The sequence below is a fragment of the Armigeres subalbatus genome, chromosome 2, assembly GCF_024139115.2.
Source record: "Armigeres subalbatus isolate Guangzhou_Male chromosome 2, GZ_Asu_2, whole genome shotgun sequence".
NCBI lineage: Eukaryota > Metazoa > Arthropoda > Insecta > Diptera > Culicidae > Armigeres > Armigeres subalbatus.
Window position 1 is genome coordinate 421458310 of NC_085140.1, and position 22584 is coordinate 421480893.

The 22584-nt window shown below is 37.2% G+C and overlaps 1 protein-coding gene across 1 annotated transcript in view; it reads right to left on the reverse strand.

The window, feature by feature from the left end:
• Nucleotides 1-714: 714 nt before the first annotated feature.
• LOC134213462 (kinesin-like protein KIF14) overlaps nucleotides 715-22584 on the reverse strand; it is a 57476-nt gene continuing 35606 nt past the window's right edge. Inside the window, exons 2-4 of the mRNA XM_062692526.1 lie at nucleotides 3243-3853; nucleotides 2370-2556; nucleotides 715-2075 (exon numbers count right to left, since the gene is read on the reverse strand). Coding sequence (XP_062548510.1) covers nucleotides 912-2075; nucleotides 2370-2556; nucleotides 3243-3853 — 1962 coding nt within the window. The 3' untranslated portion in view covers nucleotides 715-911. The remainder of the gene's footprint in view (nucleotides 2076-2369; nucleotides 2557-3242; nucleotides 3854-22584) is intronic.

The following is a 22584-nucleotide window of genomic DNA, read 5'->3' on the forward strand; positions in this document are numbered from 1 at the left end:
TGCTCTCCGATCAGCTTCCTTTAATGTCCATGTTTCATGGCCGTATAAAGCCACCGGAAGAGTCAGAGTAGTATACAGCACAAATTTCGTTTTCGTTCGCAGACTACGGGACTTATTACGCTGGTTACAAAGCACGTAATAAGCCCTATTCGCAGCTGCAATATGCCTTGCCACCTCGCGGGTAACATTCTAATATTCCTACGGCTATTATTGTTAATATTCTGGGTTATAATCCCGCCGCGGCCATATTTTTTATAATTGATTATTGATTATTCTCGTGATTATTCTCGCGAAATGTAAGTGAGAGGTAAAAGTAGTGAAACAAAAAAGTAAAATTTTGTCGATTTTCGTGTTTTCTCCTAATGCTCCAGAGAAAAGATAGATTGGTGAAAGATGCTCCTCACCATAACGAAAAACGATTCTCGCTTGGTCCGAGAAATGCTTGCTTTGGTCTCATCAAAACGAAAAGTCGAAACCCTGGAGATCATTATTACTAGAGCAGCAAACTAGTATCGGATGATGAAGCGTACAATGAAAAGATATATCCAACGTTGTTTCTGCGTAAAGCAGACTTTTATTTTCCTTTTCTGTCATTTCAGCCATGTTCAGTAGGAATACAGAGCCATGGAAGAGGATGCAGCAGTACGAAGCTGGTAAATTATTAGAACTGGAAATATTTCAAATCAGGCTTTTCTTTTGGAGTAAAAGCTAAAATTAACCGATATAATCACAATTGTTATATTTTATTACGCTTTTTACAGTGTTAAAAGTAAAAAAAATATAAAGTTATTTTCAAAACATATGAAGCATGACTAATAAATAATTTTAGTTACATGTAACTTGCAAAATATGTTAAACGAAGCAGTTAATCTAGTTTCATTTCCCGTCTTTTCAAAGAATGTCAAAAGGACTTAATCTAGCAAAAATCTTACTGATTTTGATGACCTTTCCTGGTCGTCATCCTCCGCATGCTTTACATTTTGCTCGGTCAGTACGAACCTCATATCCTGCACAGCATTTTCGATTTCCGCTATCGATTGCAGAAAATCCCTGGTCACGTGCTCCATGGATCGGGTGCTGCTATTCAAATCCAACACAGTGCAAATGCTATCATCGGGTGGATTATGCCGTTGATATTTTTCACAAAGCTTTCGGAGCTTCGCTGTGGCTACCTGAATCTCTCTGAGCTGTTTGTTTGCCCTCATCCCAAACCGGTGTGGCTTTGTCGGCGAAGGAGATTGCTGGTTCAGTGGCATATTTTCATCGTTCTTATTGTCCTCAACAAATAACTCCTTGCGTACACTACTTGGATTGGATGCACCAAATTTGAACATTGATTTGAACAATCCCTCCGATCTTTTCGAAGAAGGTGATTTTTTGGCCGGACTATTTCGCTTTAATATAACATCTTTCACCGAGGTGAGGTTGAGCGATATTCGCCGAGAGCTACGAGAATCATTTAAAGGTTGACTAAGTTCTTCGTCGTTTATCTTCCACTCGAGATCAAAGTTCTCGAACACATTATTTCCATTAAGGTCCTCTCTATCCCTTACTACTCCCAACCAATATTCCAATCGCGCTGGCAGCCATTCTGCCACCATACCACTGTTCTTATCGTATATATTGACAACAGCCCTAAAAATACCTTGCTCATCCAATACTTGGGATTGTTGGAACTCATACTCTAATCCTAGGTCCTTGCAACGCTGCGTTGCTTCTTTAACCATCAGTTGAATCTGGTGCAAGCTCTCCTCGCTAGGTCGTTCCATAATCTTTCGGATCTCATCCGCTAGATTTGACTGGAAAGGAATAAATTGCAACGTGGTATCACCTTCCTCATCAGTACTCTGCTTCAGCATGGCTTCTTTTTCCGTCTCTAGCAACTCCTGTCGACACTTGTATTTGAACTTTTCTAGCTCGAGTGATGCCAGTCGTTCCTCATACTGACGCTCATGGTCGATTCGTTCGGCTTCGATCCGCGAAATGGCCGCCTGTTTTTCGGCATCCAATTCGCGACGTAGCCGGTTTTCTTGCTCGCGTAGAATTTCCTGATGAGCCGATTGAAAGTCGACAATCTGTAAATTTTGAAATAGATTAGACTATGTACTTTGAATTATAAATACATATAATAGAACTCTAACTCACAAATTCGATGGACAAGTCAGTATCTTGAACGCTTCACTTTCTAATATTTCTAATTTAGTAAGCCATTATCTCAATAAATTTTATTCAATGAAATTATTAACTTATCCCACAAACTAAGAAGATTACCACAGATAATCCCACATATCACTTCCTTTCATTTCCGCCAACATACATTGCGTCCATATTGAACGCCTAAACAGGCCACCGAAAAAATTAGCACTTACGATTTGTTTGGAGCGGTTCGGGCAAAGTGGGTTGGAAACACGGAAATAGTGCGATCCACCGATAACTACCCGGTCGTTGTGCCACAGCTGGCGCCGCTCGCGAACTAGTTCTCCATTGACGAACGTCTCGTACTGATCAGCGTCTTCCGGCGAAAGGTAAAGTTTACCGTTTCGGTTTTCAATTGAGCTGTAATTGAACAAGAGTTTACGTTATTATAAGCACTATCTGCACTATTAAAGTTTTACAGAAGAATTGTATTTGCCCAATAAAGTGACTTTCTGTCCTTTTATCTAGTGAAGTAATCTTCAAGGCCATGGGAAGTAAAGAAAAATTGGACAGAATGCACTCTGATAGATTTGATAGATTCTGAAACGGATTTTGAAATAATTTCATCTTATTCCATTTAGCTCGGATTAACAATCAGTCTCCAGAAAATTATTTAAGCTCTTTTAGTGGAATGTCTTCAACTGTCTATGACGAGTGTAGTACTTTCCATTCAATTCCACTACGTTCTGTTATTTTTACAGATACGTATTTCGACCTCAATTGTGAGGCCGTCTTCAGTGTCTCGTTCTTGATACGTACTTGCCACTGAACACGGCCTCACAGTTGAGGTCGATGTACGTATCTGCAAAAAAACAAAACGTGGTGAAATTAAATGGAAAGTACTAAACTCGTCTTAGACAGTTGAATCAGTCTCCGTTTTAAACTTTATTTGTGTATATGAATTTGTTTTGACTATCATAGTCAAAACAAATTCAGAGTTCAATTTCAATCGAATGAGATCGGTAGTAAATACCTATTAGTTAGATTTAGGTTGAACACGCGCATCGAAAATGAATGTGATGTGAATACAGAAGCAATTACATTACCAATGATGATGAGATACAAGTGGTCCCTCCAGCACGATGTCTGGTGTTGAAAAAGACGAGGGCCGCCCTACTTTCACAATGCCGCTTGGTATTATGTACAATAGCGTTCCGGACAACATAGGATCAGCGGCCAGATTCACCAAACATGGTTCCTTCTGTTCAGCGGATAATTCCAGTGCAAGTCCTTTCCGCTTGAGCAGCTTCATTTCAGTTCGGCGCACATCCTCCGCTTCCATTAGCCTTTCTCTCCAAGATTTCTGAGCTTTTGCTAGTTCTTGCTCCGTTTCGGTCAGTTGTTGTCGCAGGGCTTCCACCTCGCTATCGTCGACCGATGTTTCGATAATGATTTTTCGCGGCTGGTGCTGCTGTTGCTGGTTGGCCGACATGCGCTTTTGGCGTTCGTAGTCTTGTCGGAGAACTTGCAGGCGTTCGACCTCTGCACGCAATTCACGGATGATTCGATCGTGTGGATCTTCATTGACCTTTACGCGATTGACGATGGAGCGAGCCTGGCAAGCATACCGCAGAGTGGCGAGTGTCTCGTCTAGATGCGTTACTGCTGGTGATATCGTTGCTAGCATCGCTGTGCGCGAGTTACCGCCAAGGTTTTCCTGGGATACAAGTGGAAGGCGAAAAACGTAATTAGAGCTAATTGTTAGAGATGCTGTGCACAATTGGAAGTAAATATCATTGTACGAAGAAGATTATCAGTAACGAAAGGATATTATTCATTTCCTGGTAGGCTTATTCGCGTTATTGAACCAAATAGATTCAATTTTGATATAAGTGAACAAACAAACAAATCGTAATTAAACAATAATACTCCTACGAATCCAGATGGTATGAACGGTGAAAACTGAGCACTGCAGCAGCCGTTATCCGAATCCCAGTTCGATTCACATAGGTAAGTAATTACTTTTCATCGTTTGCAAGATTTAAAAAACAACATACCTATAAAATAATCATTTCAATAGGATAGGTTCTGTCATATTAATTAGTTTTATTATTTTGACAAGATTTTATTCAATGTCGTAATGTATTGAAGTTTAATTACTTTTAATTAAAAATAACCTGAACAATCTACCTAGCGGTAGTATTGCCTTTCCCGTACATACATTATTGGAATAGGGTAACTTTCGAGCCCATAGTCCAACTGGACAAGTCTTCAATAACAAATAATGGGACCAACCTCGTCAATTGTATCTTTTAGCTAGCAAATCAGACATTGCTAAGTTCTATTTTTTTACACGAAATCACGCAATCATATTAACACCTCAGTTATGACCAAAATACGTTTTCTTTAGACAAAAACGAGTGAAAAAGTCTAGCTGATTTTTCAGGTAGTTATATTTAACCGATTTACTTGCAACAAGTGGCATTCGACGAAATTGTTCAGATCGAACTATGGGCTTGGAAGTTATGGCCAAAATATATATTTTTTTTATAAAATTGCATGTACTGAAGTCTAGCTCACTTTTTGGGCACTTATCATTAACCGATCTGCTCGCAAGAAGTTTTATTCGACGCGGAATCCTGTCCTATTGTTTTTTTTTATTGAAAATTGACCGGATTGGACTATGGGCTACGTTATGGCCAAAATACATTTTCTCAAGACAAAAACGAATGGAAAAGTTTACATCACTTTGCCATTTATCCTTAACCGATTTGCTAGCATTTCATTGTTATTGGATTTCATGGATTCATGTCTTATTGCTTTCTTTTGAAAACTGGGCTGATAGGATCAGATGCTATGGTCAAATACATTTTTTACGCAGAAAAGGCGTGAAAAGTCTCGAATTTTTTTAAAGCTTTTTCCATTAATCCATTAACCCTGCAAATCGACAACAATTGCGTTCGAGGGGAAATCCTGTCCCATTGTGTTCCCTTTAAAATTGGGCTTCCATTAAAAATTGGACTCTGGATTTTGGCCAATATACATTTTTTTACAAAAAAACCTTTTTATAGGAACCCCGAAGACACATTTTGACGTAGGACTTACGTCTCTCTTTACTATACGGGTGTCATTTCAAAATATTCAAATCGACCGCGTTACGCTGTGTTGAAAGATTTTAAACGTTAATAGCGTTCGTCTCAGTGGACGAATTTCTGCGATAAGCCCCTCAATCGACAGATTTCAAGTATGCCTTCCATGTCCATGCTTGATAAGACCCGAAAAACTTGTTTCAATAGGCATGAAACTGTTTTCAATGAAAAACATTGAGATCAAGGGAACCTATTGTTGTATATGAACCTAGTATAACAGTTGAAGTTTATATGATCATTTACACTCTCCTTCTGAGAGTTTGTGCATGTATACCTTCAAAGAGACTATGAATATACATTACTAGAGCTCAGTTGAGTCTAGTGCATGAAGCAGACAAAACGTGTTTTAAAGTTATCCCGAAATTCTTAAATTACCATTCTACCTAATCCTAAGTACAGTTTAAATAATTTATTTAAAAATAGTTTTAAATATAAAACAGTGGCGACGAGAATAAACTTCGTTAAAACGCGTGTTATTAGTTATTAAGAAGTGAATAACGATACGGTGCTTTTCTACAAGTCTTCCACCACGTGGTGTGATAAAGTGTAGGAGCAACCTGTGAAAACTTTTGCAAACCGCGTAGAGCTGTGTCTTAGTTCTTTTATTCAATTAGTAAAATAATAAGGATTCTTTAAAAATTAGCACCATTTTTATTCAATTTAGTTTTTTCCAATTTTACAAAGGCATATGGTCTTATAGTTAACATATCTAACGCCATTTTGTACCCTTGTAATCATTCCCTGAAAAGAGAGGAATACAAGGAGAGCAAATACAAAAGAAAAATTAATTATTGTCTTGAGGAAAATTGATCAGAACCGGGATCGAAGAGGTAGCCATCTGAAAACGATAAAGTGTGAGACGGGAAGTGGTGAGCTATTGTAGGTGAGAAAACCATTATCAGGTTTATAGTTACCCGAACAAACCGTATTTCGGTTGAGTGTGACAAGGAAGCAGTGAGCCCTGGTGCAGAGAAGAGCAATATTAGTTTAGTAGTAACAAGGCATAACTTGAGTGTTATTACTATAACGGCAGTTAATAATCAACCAGTGGTGAGTGATTCTCGAGGAAGGCCAGTGGACAGTGAACCATTGGTGGAGTTGAACACAAGCATTATCCAGAACAACGTAGCGTACATATCAAGTAACTACAGCACAGCAATCCAAGGTAGTTGAGAGTGAGTGACTACAAACACAAGTAAGTGACCACTTTCTGTTTAGTTCTAGATTGTTACACACATATTTCTATAATATGGCACCAGCGGGTTTGATCGGAGTGTTAGATCATTACGTGATCGGTCGATCTTTCACAAATTACATCAAACGATTTGATATTTACTGCAAGATCAATAATGTGCCTGATGATCAAAAGAGATCATACTTCATTACTCTAAGCGGCGAGGCAGTATATGATGAATTAGTGAAACTGTATCCTGATGTAGATGTAGAAACAGTCAGCTATGATGACATAGTAAAAAAGCTTAAATCACGTTTTGATAAAGTCGATCCAGCACTTATGCAGCGCTACAGATTTTATAATCGTTTTCAAGGTCCAACGGAGTCTAGTGAAAATTTCGTTCTAGCAGCTGTTGGCTGAACAATGTAATTTTTTACAATTCAAAGAAACATGAATACAACAGATAAGAGACAGGTTAATAATGGGTCTTTGTGACAGAACGTTGCAACACAAGCTTTTAATGGAAGGGGATTTGAGTTTGGAGGCTGTAGAGAAATTAATCATTAATAGTGAAGATGTAGGTAACCGCATGAAAATCATAATTGAGTGTAGTTGTTCGAACGTGCATTCAGTTAAACACCGAATAGATAGACGTGATGATTCAGGCCGTCATAATAGTAATAGACAGGCAGACAATCAGTACAAACGGGAGAATAGTAGAGGACGACAATTTACGAGGAACATATTTAAAAGACGAGATCGTTCTACTTCTCATGACCGTAAACAATTTTTTTATTCTAATGCGATTTGTAATTTTTGCAAACGTAAAGGTCATTTGAAACGAGACCGCTTCCGTTTTAAAAAATCAGTATCGGTGAATTCTGTCGATGAGCAGCAACCCATGGTGGATGCTGTGGCTCACTACTACAAAAAAATGAAAATTCAAAAATCTAGTGATGAAGACGATTCAGATTATGAGTGCTTGATGATAAGATCTGTAAATAATGTTAGTGAGCCATGTTTGATCAATGCTGTTGTTAACAATGTGTGTATAGCTATGGAAATGGATACAGGGTCCGTGGTATCAGTTATAGACAAAAACACATACTATCGTAAATTGTCAACAGTACCCTCTACAATAGTACACGTAAGCTAGTTGTAGTCAGTGGATCTCGTTTAAATATACTTGGAGAATTGAGAGTCAAAGTGTCGCTGAACAATAGAAATGCTTTAGCTCGATTGATCGTTTTGCAAACTGACCACAGTTTTACTCCACTAATTGGGCGAGATTGGATGGATTTATTTTTCCCAAACTGGCGTAAAGGATTGGTCGGTGTTAATGCTGTACAAAACTCGAATATAGAGGATGACAAGGAAAGAATGTTAGGTAATTTGAAAGACAAATTTTCAAAAGTTTTCACCATAGATTTTTCAGAACCAATTATAGGGTACGAAGCTGAATTAACTCTGAAAAAAGATCAGCCTATTTTTAAGCGTGCTTACGAGGTGCCATACAAAATCCGAGACAAACTATTAAATCATTTGGAGATGCTTGAGAAACAAAACGTCATAACTCCTATTGCTGCGAGTGAATGGGCCTCTCCGGTAATCGCCGTCATGAAGAAAGATGACGACATACGCATGGTTATCGATTGTAAGGTATCGATCAATAAAGTACTTATACCTAACACATATCCGCTACCACTGGCGCAAGATATCTTTGCATCATTAGCTGGTTGTAAAGTATTTTGCTCGCTGGATTTGGCTGGGGCTTACAATCAACTGAAATTATCCAAACGGTCTCGGAAGGTTGTTGTAATAAACACTCTTAAAGGGTTGTTTACATATAATCGGTTACCTCAGGGAGCGACATCAAGCGCTTCAATTTTCCAACAAATTATGGACCAAATCCTTTGTGGATTAGAAAATGTTACAGTTTATCTTGACGACGTTTTAATAGCGGGAATATCTGTGAGTGATTGTTATTCAAAATTAGTTTTAGTCCTTGAACGACTTTCTAGAGCCAACATTCGGATCAACTGGAAGAAATGTAAATTTTTTGTAAACCGGCTGCCATATTTAGGGCATTTGATTACCGATGAAGGTCTGTTACCTTCACCTGAAAAAATTTCCACGATTTGTAATGCTAAGAGACCTACAAACGTAACAGAGCTTAAATCTTATTTAGGTTTAATTAATTTTTATAACAAATTTATTCCACATATGTCGGCCAAACTAAAATGTATGTACAATCTTTTAAAAAAATATACAGAATTTGTGTGGTGTAAAGATTGTGATGCTGCTTTTGAAGAAAGCAAAACTGCATTGCTTAACGCAAATATATTGCAATTTTATGACCCTCACAAACCTCTAATTCTAGTAACAGATGCTTCTTCTTATGGATTAGGTGGAGTACTGGCCCATAAGATAGACGATGCTGAGAAGCCTATATGTTTCACTTCGTTCTCTCTCAACCCTGCCCAAAAAAAATATCCAATTTTACACCTTGAAGCACTAGCGTTAGTATGTTGTGTAAAAAAATTCCATAAATTTCTATTTGGCCAGAATTTTACTATATTTACAGATCATAAACCATTAGTAGGCATTTTTGGAAAAGAAGGAAAGAATTCATTAATCGTAACGAGACTACAACGATACGTGATGGAGTTGGCTATTTATAATTTCGAAATCAAATATCGTCCTTCATCTCAAATGGGAAATGCAGACTTTTGCTCTCGTTTCCCATTGGAACAGTCTGTCCCGAACTGTTTTGATAGTGGTGGCATAAACAGTCTCAATTTTTCGCAAGAATTTCCACTAGATTTTTCTTTAATCAACAAAGAAACTAAAACAGATTTATTCCTTAAAGAACTGACAGGATTCATCATCAATGGATGGCCTAATAAAATCAAAAACCCTTTTAGAGATGTTTATGCTTGTAAACATGAACTAGAGGTGGTAGATGGTTGTGTACTTTTCAAAGAAAGAGTAATCATCCCAAAAAATATGCATGAGGGAATACTTAAGTTGCTTCACGCTAACCATAGCGGAATAGTAAAAATGAAGCAACTAGCCAGACGGGTGGTTTATTGGACTGGGATCAGTATGGATATAGAAAACTATATAAAGCAGTGTGATATATGCGCTAGAATAAGTGTCATACCCAAAGCTAAGACAAAAGAAACGTGGACTAAAACTAGTCGTCCGTTTAGCAGAATCCATGCTGATTTTTATTTTAATAATAAAACATTCTTTTTAGTAGTTGACAGCTATTCAAAATGGGTAGAAGTGGAAATTATGAGGTATGGTACTGACGCTAAACGAGTATTAAAAAAGCTAACTGGGTTTTTTGCTACATTTGGATTACCGGATGTTATGGTTACAGATGGAGGGCCACCGTTCAATTCAAAGGAATTTGTTTCATTTCTAGAGTTACAAGGCATTAAAGTGCTAAAAAGCCCGCCATACAACCCCGAGAGCAATGGCCAAGCTGAACGGTTGGTAAGAGTCGTTAAGGACATTTTAAAGAAATTTTTACTTGACCCAATGACAAGATCTCTTGATACAGATGACCAAATTAATCTTTTCCTAATTAATTATAGGAATACCTGTTTATCACCGGAAGGACAGTTTCCTTCTGAGAAAATATTCTTACATAGACCAAAAATACTATTGGATTTAGTTAATCCTAAACATAGCTATAAATCAAAACTAAAAGAAACAACTGAAACTAGAAAAGAGAGAATAGAAAATACCACAATAGTACAAGATCCTTTCTCTAAGCTAGTGGTGGGCGATAGACTCTACTACAAAAATTTTAGAAAACATGAAATAGAGAAATGGATAATTGCTACTTTCGTTAAAAGAATTTCAATAAATCTATTTCAGATTTCCCTCGGGCAACAAGTGATAACAGCCCATCGAAACCAACTAAAACTGATCCCAATACAAAGGCGTGGCACCATGGTGTTGATGCCGTATTACGATCGAAAGCGGAGGCGTGACTCAATCGAAGCAGAAGAACCATTCAATGGATTTCCAGATGTTCCTTGTGTACCAGAGCAACACGAATCAAAGAAGCGTAGATTGGATAGTGTGATCCGCAGTCCTGTCGTAACCAGGAGTATTACTCGATCGAAGCCAATGGAAAACGTGCATGACTAATTACAAGATTTACTGAGTCCGGTATACCGAAGCGGTAAATTCGAAAGTGAAATATTAGTGAAATTACATAATATGTGAAGTCGTATCATAGCAATGTTATTGCTTTCAGAATACTACAAAAAATAATCAAAATAAGTGTTTATTTTCTAAAAAAAGGGAGAATTGTTGTATATGAACCTAGTATAACAGTTGAAGTTTATATGATCATTTACACTCTCCTTCTGAGAGTTTGTGCATGTATACCTTCAAAGAGACTATGAATATACATTACTAGAGCTCAGTTGAGTCTAGTGCATGAAGCAGACAAAACGTGTTTTAAAGTTATCCCAAAATTCTTAAATTACCATTCTACCTAATCCTAAGTACAGTTTAAATAATTTATTTAAAAATAGTTTTAAATATAAAACACCTATAAATATGGGTACCGCATAATTCTTGCATCATTCCATTACCACGTTCTGATTGGTGCAGACACCAGCGAATGAGCAGCCGCTGGGTGTGCCGAGAAGCCATAAAATAGCGCAACGCGATTTTTTCCTTTCATTCTGACCGGGACAAGCGAAGCAACCGCATCATCGATTGAACAGCACTCACACCTTTCAGCAGCGAATGAAGTATGTACCGACCGCTTTTTCGGCTCGACACCATCGAAGCGACCATCATCAGCCGAAACCTAGCCAGTACATCAGCAGTCCACCCTACAGACCCGACAAAGCAGCAATGCTGAGTAGATACCGGCAGCAGCAGCAGAGTCGAGCCGAGACCGGCCGGCATCGGTGCTGAGCCGAGACAGGCTGAATAAAAGCCACATGATGCAGCATGTATGTATGTCCAAAAAAACAAACGGTTCTTCAGAGAGCCAATAATAGAGATCCATATCAATGCTTGATGATGATGACGCTTTGGCTGACAAAGAAGCGGGATACAAGACACTAGCTGATTGGCCCACCAATTGGGAAGCAGCGAAGATTCAAAATAAGGTATAAAAGAAAAGTGCATTCGCAAAAGAGCATTCAGTCTTTTTTATACCATCACTAGAAATTCTCGGTTATTTGAAAAGATCGTTTTCTTACTTTTTGCACTTAGCCGAAGCAAACAGCCTTTTTCAAGGCTCTAAGAGTTAAAAATAATGTTCTCCTTCAGTCGCTATCGCACGGATTAGAAGGCTCTTCAGTGGAAAGGCTGAGATACAGTCTACATCCCCTGCTGAGCCAACTTGTGGTTTATTTCAGGCAGTCCTTCAGTGGGAAGGTTGCCACTGTCGAGGCTAATATTTCGTGACCGGACAGATACTTCATGAATTTTTTTTGATGATTCTTGTTCGAGGTAGATTTGATTTCTGTGTCGGTTTGATGAGAAGATTTTGCCAAGGAATGGTATGCAACGCCGATTATTTATCCAAAATAGTTGATGTGAGAAATTTGGACATACTAGGTATCTTAAGGGCATGGTCAAGTCAAGTCCTACGTCCACTTAGCGGTTATGTCACAGCTATTACCCACTGTTCGTTTTTTTTTCGAAAGATACATTTAAAAAAATGCTAGAATTCTTAGTCTTAACCTATTTAGTAAATATAATTACTAGTAAATTAGTAAATTACTTAATTAGTATTATTAGTATAATAATTAATTAGTATAATTAGTAAATAGTATTTACTCACAACAAGTTGTATAGGACGGGGAATCCTGTTTCATGGTTTTCTATTAGAAAAGCGCCATATCGGACTATCGGCGCAGAAGTTATGGCCAAAATTCATATTTTATGTGCAACATGCGTTTCAATAAATCACTCATTTTATAGGCATTTATCCGATTTATTGCAACAATTTGCATTTGACGATGCTGTTTCAATGTTTTGTATTGAAAATGACCATAAGAGTTATAGCAGATTATTAGGTATTTAAAACTAACTCATTTTATGAGCACGAGCCAACAGAGATCTGAAAAGGCAAAAAAAAGACATGAGCACCTCTTCGACTAGAGGTCGTACAAGATTGATCACCTAACACCTAGCATAGCAGAAGACAATGGACAGGAGACATAGCACCCAGTGGACCAGTGAAGAATTTTTCGAACACGAAAAGTTTCCTCTTTACCGGGAACGGAATCAAACTCACACTCCATCCACCCACCCACCCACGAAGCCCACGAAGCAAAGCAGCGTGGTCGATAGCAGTTCGATTCGGCTGTCACGTATTTTCCAAGAATATTAAAAAATTGGAACTCGTAACTAGTGAAGTCTCAATAGTCTCTTAAGTGGCATCGACAAATACAGAATGAAAATTTTCTCAAGGAACGCTCCTTTGGCACAGAAATATTTCACCCAGGAGAGGCGGAGCAACTTCAATGTTCATAGAAGTGAACGTTTTTTAATTGCGTATATTTTTCTCAATTTTTTCGAATATGTTATATTAGTCATAACTCTTTTAATTCGACTTCCGTGGACATAATTAAAGCCTTGGAATATAATATAACAGCTAGTCACCACAAATTTAAAAAATCCAATAATCGCTAGCTCGGATGGTGGAATTTTAAAATTCTTTGAGGGTCTAATTCATAGTCGACTTTCTAGAAACAAATTAATATGTGAGTTAGTAGATGACGAGTTCTGCTAAAATCAGAGCAATTCAAAGTATCCGGCGTAGCCCACTTCTATCCACCACTAGCTTCTCAGAAGACCCTAATAATAATTTAAATAGGATGTAGTTCGTCAAAAATGCATACATATGTTTGTCTACATACGTTTGAACATTCTTGGTTTTCTAAATGGTGATGAAAGTAATAATTATTCTTATAGTCAGTTTAGATTACGAGATATATAAATTGATATAATGTTAAACGATAGCTTTGACTTCAAGATACTCCTTAATCCTTCATTTCATAAATGAATATGTACAAGGTAACCCGATTTTCAACATTTTTAACGAATTTTGTCTGCCCCTGATTTCGTCTATTTACTCATGACAGTTTTGATATGATTTCTTCACGATCCAATTTTGCCACATTTTTTTGTACAGAATTTTATACTCAAAAATAATACTGATAACAACTTATAAATTTGGAAGACCAAAAAGGAAGAAGAAGAATTATTCCAAATGTTTTGGAAGTCTATATGACAGTCAAAAACCATTAATTGCTTTATATTTGTGTTGTTTTGACCTCTCTAAAGAACTTTTCTCGATACATTTTATAATAAGCGAGAATGGCATCATTACCGCTAGGTGGGTTAATCTGTTTTTTTTTGTAATTCGTTTTGATCATATAGCCTTTTTTGTCATAAGACGAGTTTGTACAATCCCATTTAATTCCACCACTTAATTGTACCTTGACAGATACGTATTTCGACCTCAACTCAACTCGAAGTCGAGTCAAGTACAAGACACTGAAGACGACCTTACTGTTGAGGTCGAAATACGTATCTGTCAAGATACAATTAAGTGGTGGAATTCAAGGGGATTGTACAAACTCGTCTTATGACAAGTGAAGACATTCCACTAAAAAGCTCAAAATAATTTTCTTAACATATAGCCTTATTCTACGGTTATATAAATCTCTAATTAATTGTTCCGTATTTTGACTTTTCTCATAAGTACTAAGTACATGTTAAAGCTATGGAATCACTCCAAAACCCAACTTTTGATAGTGTTACATACCAATCGAGCACGACGAAATGAAAAAAAAAACTAATTGAAAATGGAAATGGATCTGCAAATCGTTCAAGATATTTTATCCGTTCCTCTTTTTCAACTAGTACTAACCAGTAGTTGACCTTGAATGAGGCTATCGTCTATCACTGCACATCCCGTAAACCACAACTGCATTACTCGATTCAGTGATTCTGCTATTTGCGAATCTTATTATATTCAATATCTTGTAGCTTTCCAGCAACGAACGTAATGGATGAGTAGGAGAGCAATGATTAATAAAATTCCAGTTGTTTTGTTTCCGCCTCAGTAAGTAAAGTAACAATTAATAATATTCCAGTTTATCCTCTACGCCACAGCGAGCATCGTGTTTTTGAATTGTCCTTCGTCGTTTCTGGATAGTAATAACATGCAATACATTCAATAATGCCGCCTTCGGACTGGCACCTGTGACTCCATGTTCATGTTTTAGTTGGTTCAAATTATTATCATAGGTATTACTAGTGTTGTGGAATAGCGTTATCCTAACAAACCTTAATGGAGAACTTGACGATCAATACACCTTTTAGTAATTTTGAATAAATAATCGATCTTTTGAATTCTCATTTGGCTGAAATAAAGGAAAAGAGGTCTCCAGTAGCCTTGCGAGCAAAAGCGTAGGATTGCCAATCCGGAGATGGCGAGTTCGGTTCTCGGTCCAGTCTATGATGTTTTGAAACTTTCTTGACACCCTGGACATAATAGTGTATCCATTTTACTTGCCACACAAGATACATGCTTATGCAATGGCGGGCATAGACAAGCTATCAATTAATAACTGAGGAAATGATAATAGAATACTAAGTTGAAAAGCAGGCCAAGTTGGAATGTGGAGCCATTGAAGAAGAAGAAAGTAAAAGAGCAGCTATTTGTACCTAAAGGCTATAATTTAACTCCAAGAACGACATTTTTAGGGAAGGCTCGGAGACCAATAGTGTTATATAGGTACTATTCGACTCAGCTCGATGGACTGAGCAAATGTCTGTCTGTGTACACAGGGTGTGTGTGCATTTTAAAGCTAAGAAAAACATTAGCCATCTTTTCATATAGTGACCCTCAACCGATTTTCTCGGAACAGGTTGCATTCGACAGGGGTAAAGCCTAGTTGATCACTAATGAATTTTATTCATTATTAGTTCATTCAAAACTTGCTTCAGTCATTCAATCAAAAACTCAAAAACACAACAATTCCATCGGAAAGTCCTCCAGAATTCAGATTTTTTTTTAGAAATTTCCTTGTAAATAATTTAAGGAATTCCTTTGGAAACTCTTTCAGAAGTTCTTTCAAAATTTTCTTGCAGAAATTCGTTCGGAAATACAGTTGATGCAATATAAGATTGCTAATGCTGCTCCCGTTCGTTTTTACTAACATCCAGTTTCCTTAAACCTAGCATTTATATATCTTTATTAGAGTGTTTTTTTCAGTGTTAGAAGTTCATCACTTATTAAACTTAGCTGCTAAAATACCGATGCACTACAAAATGATGTACAACAGTACAACATATTCATTATATTATATTTTATATTCATTATGCTTCTACTGGATATACCTTCGGAAAATGCTTCAGAAATTCTTTTAAAATTGCTTCGAACCTTCGGATATTCCATTAAAATTTTCATAGTAATCGCTTTCAAAATTCCTTCGGGAATCTACTCAGAAATTTATTCAGAAATTCATTTTGAAATCCTTTTAATTTTTTAAGAAGTTTGCTGAAATATGTTGAGAAATTCCTTTAAGAACTCCGCTGGAAAATCCATTCGGCATCCCTTTTTGTATTCTTCCGAAAATTCCTTTAGAAAAAAATCCTTCACAAATTCATTTAATAATTGTATCAAAAATCACTGCAGGGTCTCCTTCCTTAAACCGTAATCAATTTGATGATGAAGATGATTTTGTTCTCATTCGCACTAATACTAATGCAATTTTAGCCAAAATTCAATATTTCACTGCTATTCACCAACTTACCTCTGTCAACGTATATTCATGGTATTTTCATATGAATTTTTCACTCACCTAGCTAATTAATTATCAATTAATTGACTGAAAAGCGCTTAAAACTGCTTTTTTCCTAGACAAATTTTCGTATACTAATTATACACACACCAACTCCGAACGATCGAGACACACACATACACATGCACTCAGTTTTTCACTTGTTCTTTTCTCGCCGTTTTCTTGATTTTATCACAACTAAACATAATTCACTACCTAACTTTCACTTTTGTCTTTCATGTTGAACACCAATTTCTTCACTTCTTGTCGAAAAACCAACGAAAACTGCTTTACAAAATTTGAAGTGAGAGACAAATTTGACGGCCGTATTGTGAATGTTGCAAAATTCGGAACACCCAAATTCACTACCGCATTAGGTGAAATAGTGCGCTCAAAATCTCGGCAAAGCAACTTAGAAATATTAAAACAATACATCGAATATGCTAGTCGACACGCAAACAACTTTATGCATATACAAGAAAAGAATCATCATTTCACCGTTGCCAGATTTATTTGATCAAATAATTATTGCGGTTTGTCGAATTAATCAAATCAACCAGAAAAAAAGAAAAGATTATGCAAGCTTCTGTTGGCAAGGTGGAGAATGGTTGACATTTAATTTTACCGTACCATTCATCCTACCATGCAGTCAAAAAAACAAAACTACGGCAGCCGCAGCAGCAGCCACGACCAAGCAGACGACAGCACATACTTTTACTATTTTCTCCCCCCACAATCAATGTTTTCGTAGAATAATTTCTCAACGTATAGCCGGTTTTGGTGGCAAATATACATTTCATTATTCCTTACTCATTTTACAGATTAGAACTAATAAATCAGTATCTGTGGCTAGCACTCTTTCAAGGCTGTGTGCCACAGCCTAATTCAACTCGATTCTGTTCTATTTGCACTGCGCACAAGAAAGTGTGGATGGATAGCACGAGACTCACGCAGCAGCAAACAAACAGTCTGCGGATGAAGAATAAAAAAGACTTAATTTCGTCTTACATTTATTTGGGAAACTGTCTCAGTGTGCTCAACTGCTCAGTGCACGAAATTTTACCGGATAAAATGTAAATATTCGGAGAATCAAAGTGTTTTACTGTACTTTCCCCAACACTGTATGTTGAAAGCCCAGTGGTGTACGAAGAAATTTAAAATAAGTTTCCATATAATAAATATTTCTTAAATGCTCAAAAATAAACATTTTGTTGTATCTGGCAACATTATGTAGCAGCTGACAAGCTTTTACCACCCCATTTCCACCCACCTCAAATTTTCGTCACTTTTTCGTACAAGTTGCCTCACCAATACTAACAAGCAATAACGTCATTAATTTTCAAAACAGAGTTACGGAGTCTTGAGCCTTAAAGAATCCATTCCTCCTTAAATTCATTTTGAAATTCTTTCGGGGTTTTATTTTGGAAATTCCTCCAGGAATATTCTAGCAAATTACGTGAATACTTCCTATGGTCACTCTTTTAGTGATTTATTTGAAAACCGTCCGGAAATTCTTTTGAAAATTGATCTAGAAATTATTTCCAAAGTTCTTCAAGGAATTGCTTTGAAAAATCGTTAGTAATTTTGTATTTTTTAGAAGAATTTTCGAAAGAATTCTCAAAATAATTTGCAAAGCAATGCCCAATTGATTTCCTGAATAAATTATTAGATTTCTCCAGGAATTCTTTTGAAGATGGCAAAATGTTTTTTTTTTGTCCATAGATTGGAACAACGATTCATAAGTTGTTTTTTACATGTTCAATGGTTTAATTTGTTTAGCACATTTATTCAAAGTTATGGATCATTTTCATTCTTTGAGAGAGTTTTACTCATGACGTATTGATCACTGAGCTAACCATCGAGAAAAGCGTATGGTAGCGTATGGATTAGTGTTCAAAGTATGAGCGATTTTTTTGACGTAGGACTTACGTCTTTCTTTACTATACTGGGTGTCATTTAGATTTTGGAAATCGAGAGCGTTACGCTGGAAGGGAAGATTTCAAACGATACTAGCGCCTTTATCTTTTAATGGATTTTTAATATTTATATATCAATCGACTCGGACACTCTCCAGCAATTTGCCTATTTCATTGAAACTTAAGATTCTTAACGATAGACTATTGAAAATTTCAATTCTTGTCAAAGCCAGCAAAAATTTCATATGTAATCAATCCCGTGCGTTCCTAACACGGACATCAGAATGCGGTATGTCACGGGCATTCGGGTCTAGCGGAAGATTTTCTTCGTGTATAAAAGAAGCAGTGCCTGCCGTGTGCGTGCCATTACAATTTGTAACAGCAACGCGTACTGACGTGTTTTTTGCTCGCGCATTGTTCGTTTCGTTCGTTCGTTTGCTGAGTTTGTTTACCTACACAGCATGCAGTCGCCAGCAACAGAACTGCCGGTGGGTCTGCGAATATGCATGAAAGAAGTGGGCGCATTTTTTTGTCATTCTGTGCTTGATGATGGTCGGATGCAGTGGTGTCGGTTGCGATGGATGCAATCGCCCATCGCATCGCTCGGAGTTCATGGCTAGTGGCCGATGATGGCTGAGGCAGCGAGGACAGCGGTGGTGGATGAAGAAGAATAAAATTAGAGGAATTTGGTCTGCTCATCCACGAAAAGTGATTGGTTTCATAATCCACATGATCCCGGGATGGGTACGAGTCATGAAATATGACGGACCATATGTTAAGTTGTGCTTGGTACTAAACGACATGTACTTTAAAACATGCTTATACTATAACAGTTCTGATTTCCTAGCAAAAAAAATCAACTACAATGATGAGAATAAAAATTGGATTAAAATAATTACTTTAATTTATTCGCAGAAGGCATTAGCAATGATGATGCACAATCAGCAATAGTGTTAATATCCAAATTAGATTAGAAAATTTCGCTGTATTACCTGTAAATGTTTTGAAAAAGTCCGCAAAAATGATTTCCAGGAGAATATTTAAATAAACATATACTTATTCTTTGTTTTTCATTTTCTGAGAAATTATATTATTAAACTTGACGTAGACTTGAAGTTTGGAATCAAACATTAAATACTTTTTCGTTGACGTATTAGCAGTACCTCCTCTATTTTAGTAGGGTTACTGCTTCTTGACTTGTTTCTTATTGTTTTGATTTTTTTTCAGCAGTAAACACGCATTCTAGCAATTTTATTAATAGAATTTTAAAACTTCAAATACTATCATCATTAAGAAATCTATAAATGCCCTACATTTGCTTAAGGAAATAAGGGCTTAATAGTTAGAAATAAAGTAATTCTAATTATGTATTTATTTATTAGTTTTATTTTCAGAAGCTTTGAATAAACATATTGCTAACAATTCTACACAGCATGGAAGTTGTCGTTTCCAATATCAATACCTATAATCAAACTCCATAGTTACTCCAAACTCCAAAAGTTAGAAGTCAAATGAAAATATGTTGCGTTTATATAAGTCCTACGTCTACTCGCGGTTATGTTAAAAACATTACCCAATCCTTGTTTTTTCGAAATGACTTTGGCGTATATAATCAAATTAAAGGATAAATATTCAATTTAATGGGTTACGTTCCCCAGATCGGTTCCATCAATGGGGGCCTATAGCAACTGAAATTCGGTACAAGTGGAACTGGGTGTGTTATAATCTTGTTTTTCTGTCCTACTCGGGACTGTTTCAGCAGTTAGCATTTAGCGGAACTGAATGTGTTTTAGAAGCATTCTATGCGCAAATAAGTGAGGAAAAGTTAAACCCACGACCGGAATCGTACTCGCCACCTCAGGCTTGCTTATGCTGTGCCTTTACCGATTAGGCTCTCTGATGTCTCTTATTAACACTTGGAATTTACTATTTTTTTTTGAAGATATGATAGGTCTACTAAGAACAAATTGATAGCTGGTCATATCGCAAACGCTACCTCTTGCTTTCACACATGTGTACAGACACGCGCATCTACGCTTTACGCGACAACGTTGGTACTGCATATTTAATCACGAGAGAGCCAACAAAATGTTTTCCCGTTTTTTTACTTCGTATAAACAAGCTCGTAAATAACAAACAATCCCACACACATTCCATTTTTGCCAATACACAGATATGGGTTTAACTCTACCAGGCACTAGGCAGACGACTGGTACGTACGTACTACGAACGGATGGCAACGATAAGAGAGAAACCTTGATCGTCCCATCGAGCACAGAAGTGCTATACACTCGAAGCGTTGTCATTATAATGTTAGGGAAAATGGTGTAAATTGCATTGATCGTTGAAACAGATGAACAGTGGCTTGGTCAAATTTAGACTGTAGGTTGCAACCAAAATGTCATCGACATAAACTAAAACATAACTGCTTTCCTTCTCTTAGTTCCGTATACAAACATGGATCAGATTCACAATGCTTGAAGCCTTGTTGTTTTAGTTCTGCTTTGAGCCTGGTTAAATCCATATATGTTCTTGTACAACCCATAGACTTTGTGTTCGCTTCCTTTAACCACAAATTCAGGAGGTTTAAAAACGCAGTCTTGATATCCTATAGGCGCAGGCGTACATCGTTACCATTTTTGCATTTTTGCACGAGGCTAACACGATGATACAATTTCCAATCCGAAAATTGCGTAGACCGGCACCGGGAATCGAACCCAGCCACCCAGCATGGTCTTGCTTTGTAGCCGTGCGCGTCTTACCGCACGGCTAGAGGGCCCGTACATACATACCTCTTTTTGCAGCAATTACCAATAAAGTACGAAAAGTTGCTTGACGAATAACCGAAGCAAATATTCCGTGATAATCAAAGCCACATTGTTGGCTACATCCTTTTGCTACAATTCTCGCCTTAAATTTTCAAATCTCTCCATTACCATCTCTTTTCATTTTGTAGACCCATTGACACCAATCACATTCATCTATCAGGTAGATCGACTAACTTCCATGTATTGTTTTCTTCAGTTGAAATAATTTCTTCCACTACAGCCATCTTCCATTTATTTTTACGGTTTTCTCGATATAGCTTCTTCAAAACTCGTAGGCTTCTCCTGACTTTCTGCCACCGACCGAATTCACTCGAACTATTCATGGGAAACTTCTTTCCTAAGAGAATCCTATTGCTGATATTCTGCTTCACGAGTGCTTAGACGCGTTCACGCATGTACACGCGTCAGTATGTCATCGGCCTAAGAGTATTTTCATCATCATTTGATTCATTTTCGTGATTTACTTCATGGTGTGCTTCTCCGTCCTCAGCTGATTCAATCAGTGGAGTAAACTCTGCAAGTTCTGGTTGGTGCTTTGGTTCAGGCGTAGCATTTGAATCTTGTGCTTCCAGGCCATTATCCAGGCTTTTTACTATGTCATCGTAATTCTTCTTGACAGGTATCTTTCTCAGTTAGCTGCTAGTTTTTTGACGATTCGATAAGCGACACATACCAATCTCCATTTATCCTACTCTCCTATTGTCTATCTTGAACAAAGTCAGAAGACTTTTTCTACCGAAGATGAATTTTTCTCGAGATGGAAGTAAATTACCCAACTTCGGAAGTAATGCGCAGGATTCGCCAAAAGATGCGCTAAAGAACGCATAATTTAGTGTGACAGACAAAACTTCGCAAGAAAGTTCGGTTCGGAAGTCCCTACTTCCGAATTTTAATTTGGTACTACCCAGTCAACACAAAATCGTACATGATGCAACATAAGTGGAGGCGATATACGTACATATTGTATGGGGAGGTACCTATACGGCCTCCACTTTAGCATCTTATGCGACATCATATACGATCTTGTGTTGACTGGGTACACCGAAAATACAATCCATCTGGTTTTGAAAGCGGTATGCCTTGCATCCATCTGCGTATTCAACGAATGTCAACTTTTTTTGCTTTCCCCGGCTTCTGTTTCGGAATATGCACGAACGCCTTTGATCCAAATATTCACATATTATGTGTATATGATGGTTTCGTCGCATAATCCTTTAATCTTCTATTATTTTATATACATAAAAATGAATTTCTGTCTGTAGACTCGGGAACTACTGAAACGATCGGCGTAAAAATTAGTATGCATAGGTTTTTGGGGCCGGGGAAGGTTCTTAAGATGGTTTGAGACCCACTGGGGGGGCATTCATACAAATGAAACACGAATTTCAGTCTAACTCGAGAACTAATCGAGCAAATGGAACCAAATTTTGCATCTGAATGAATACGAGTAATGTTTCTATGATGGTTCGAGACCCATCCCTTCTCTTGAAGGGGGGCTCTTATACAAATGAAACACAATTTTGTTTACATAACTCTTGTACT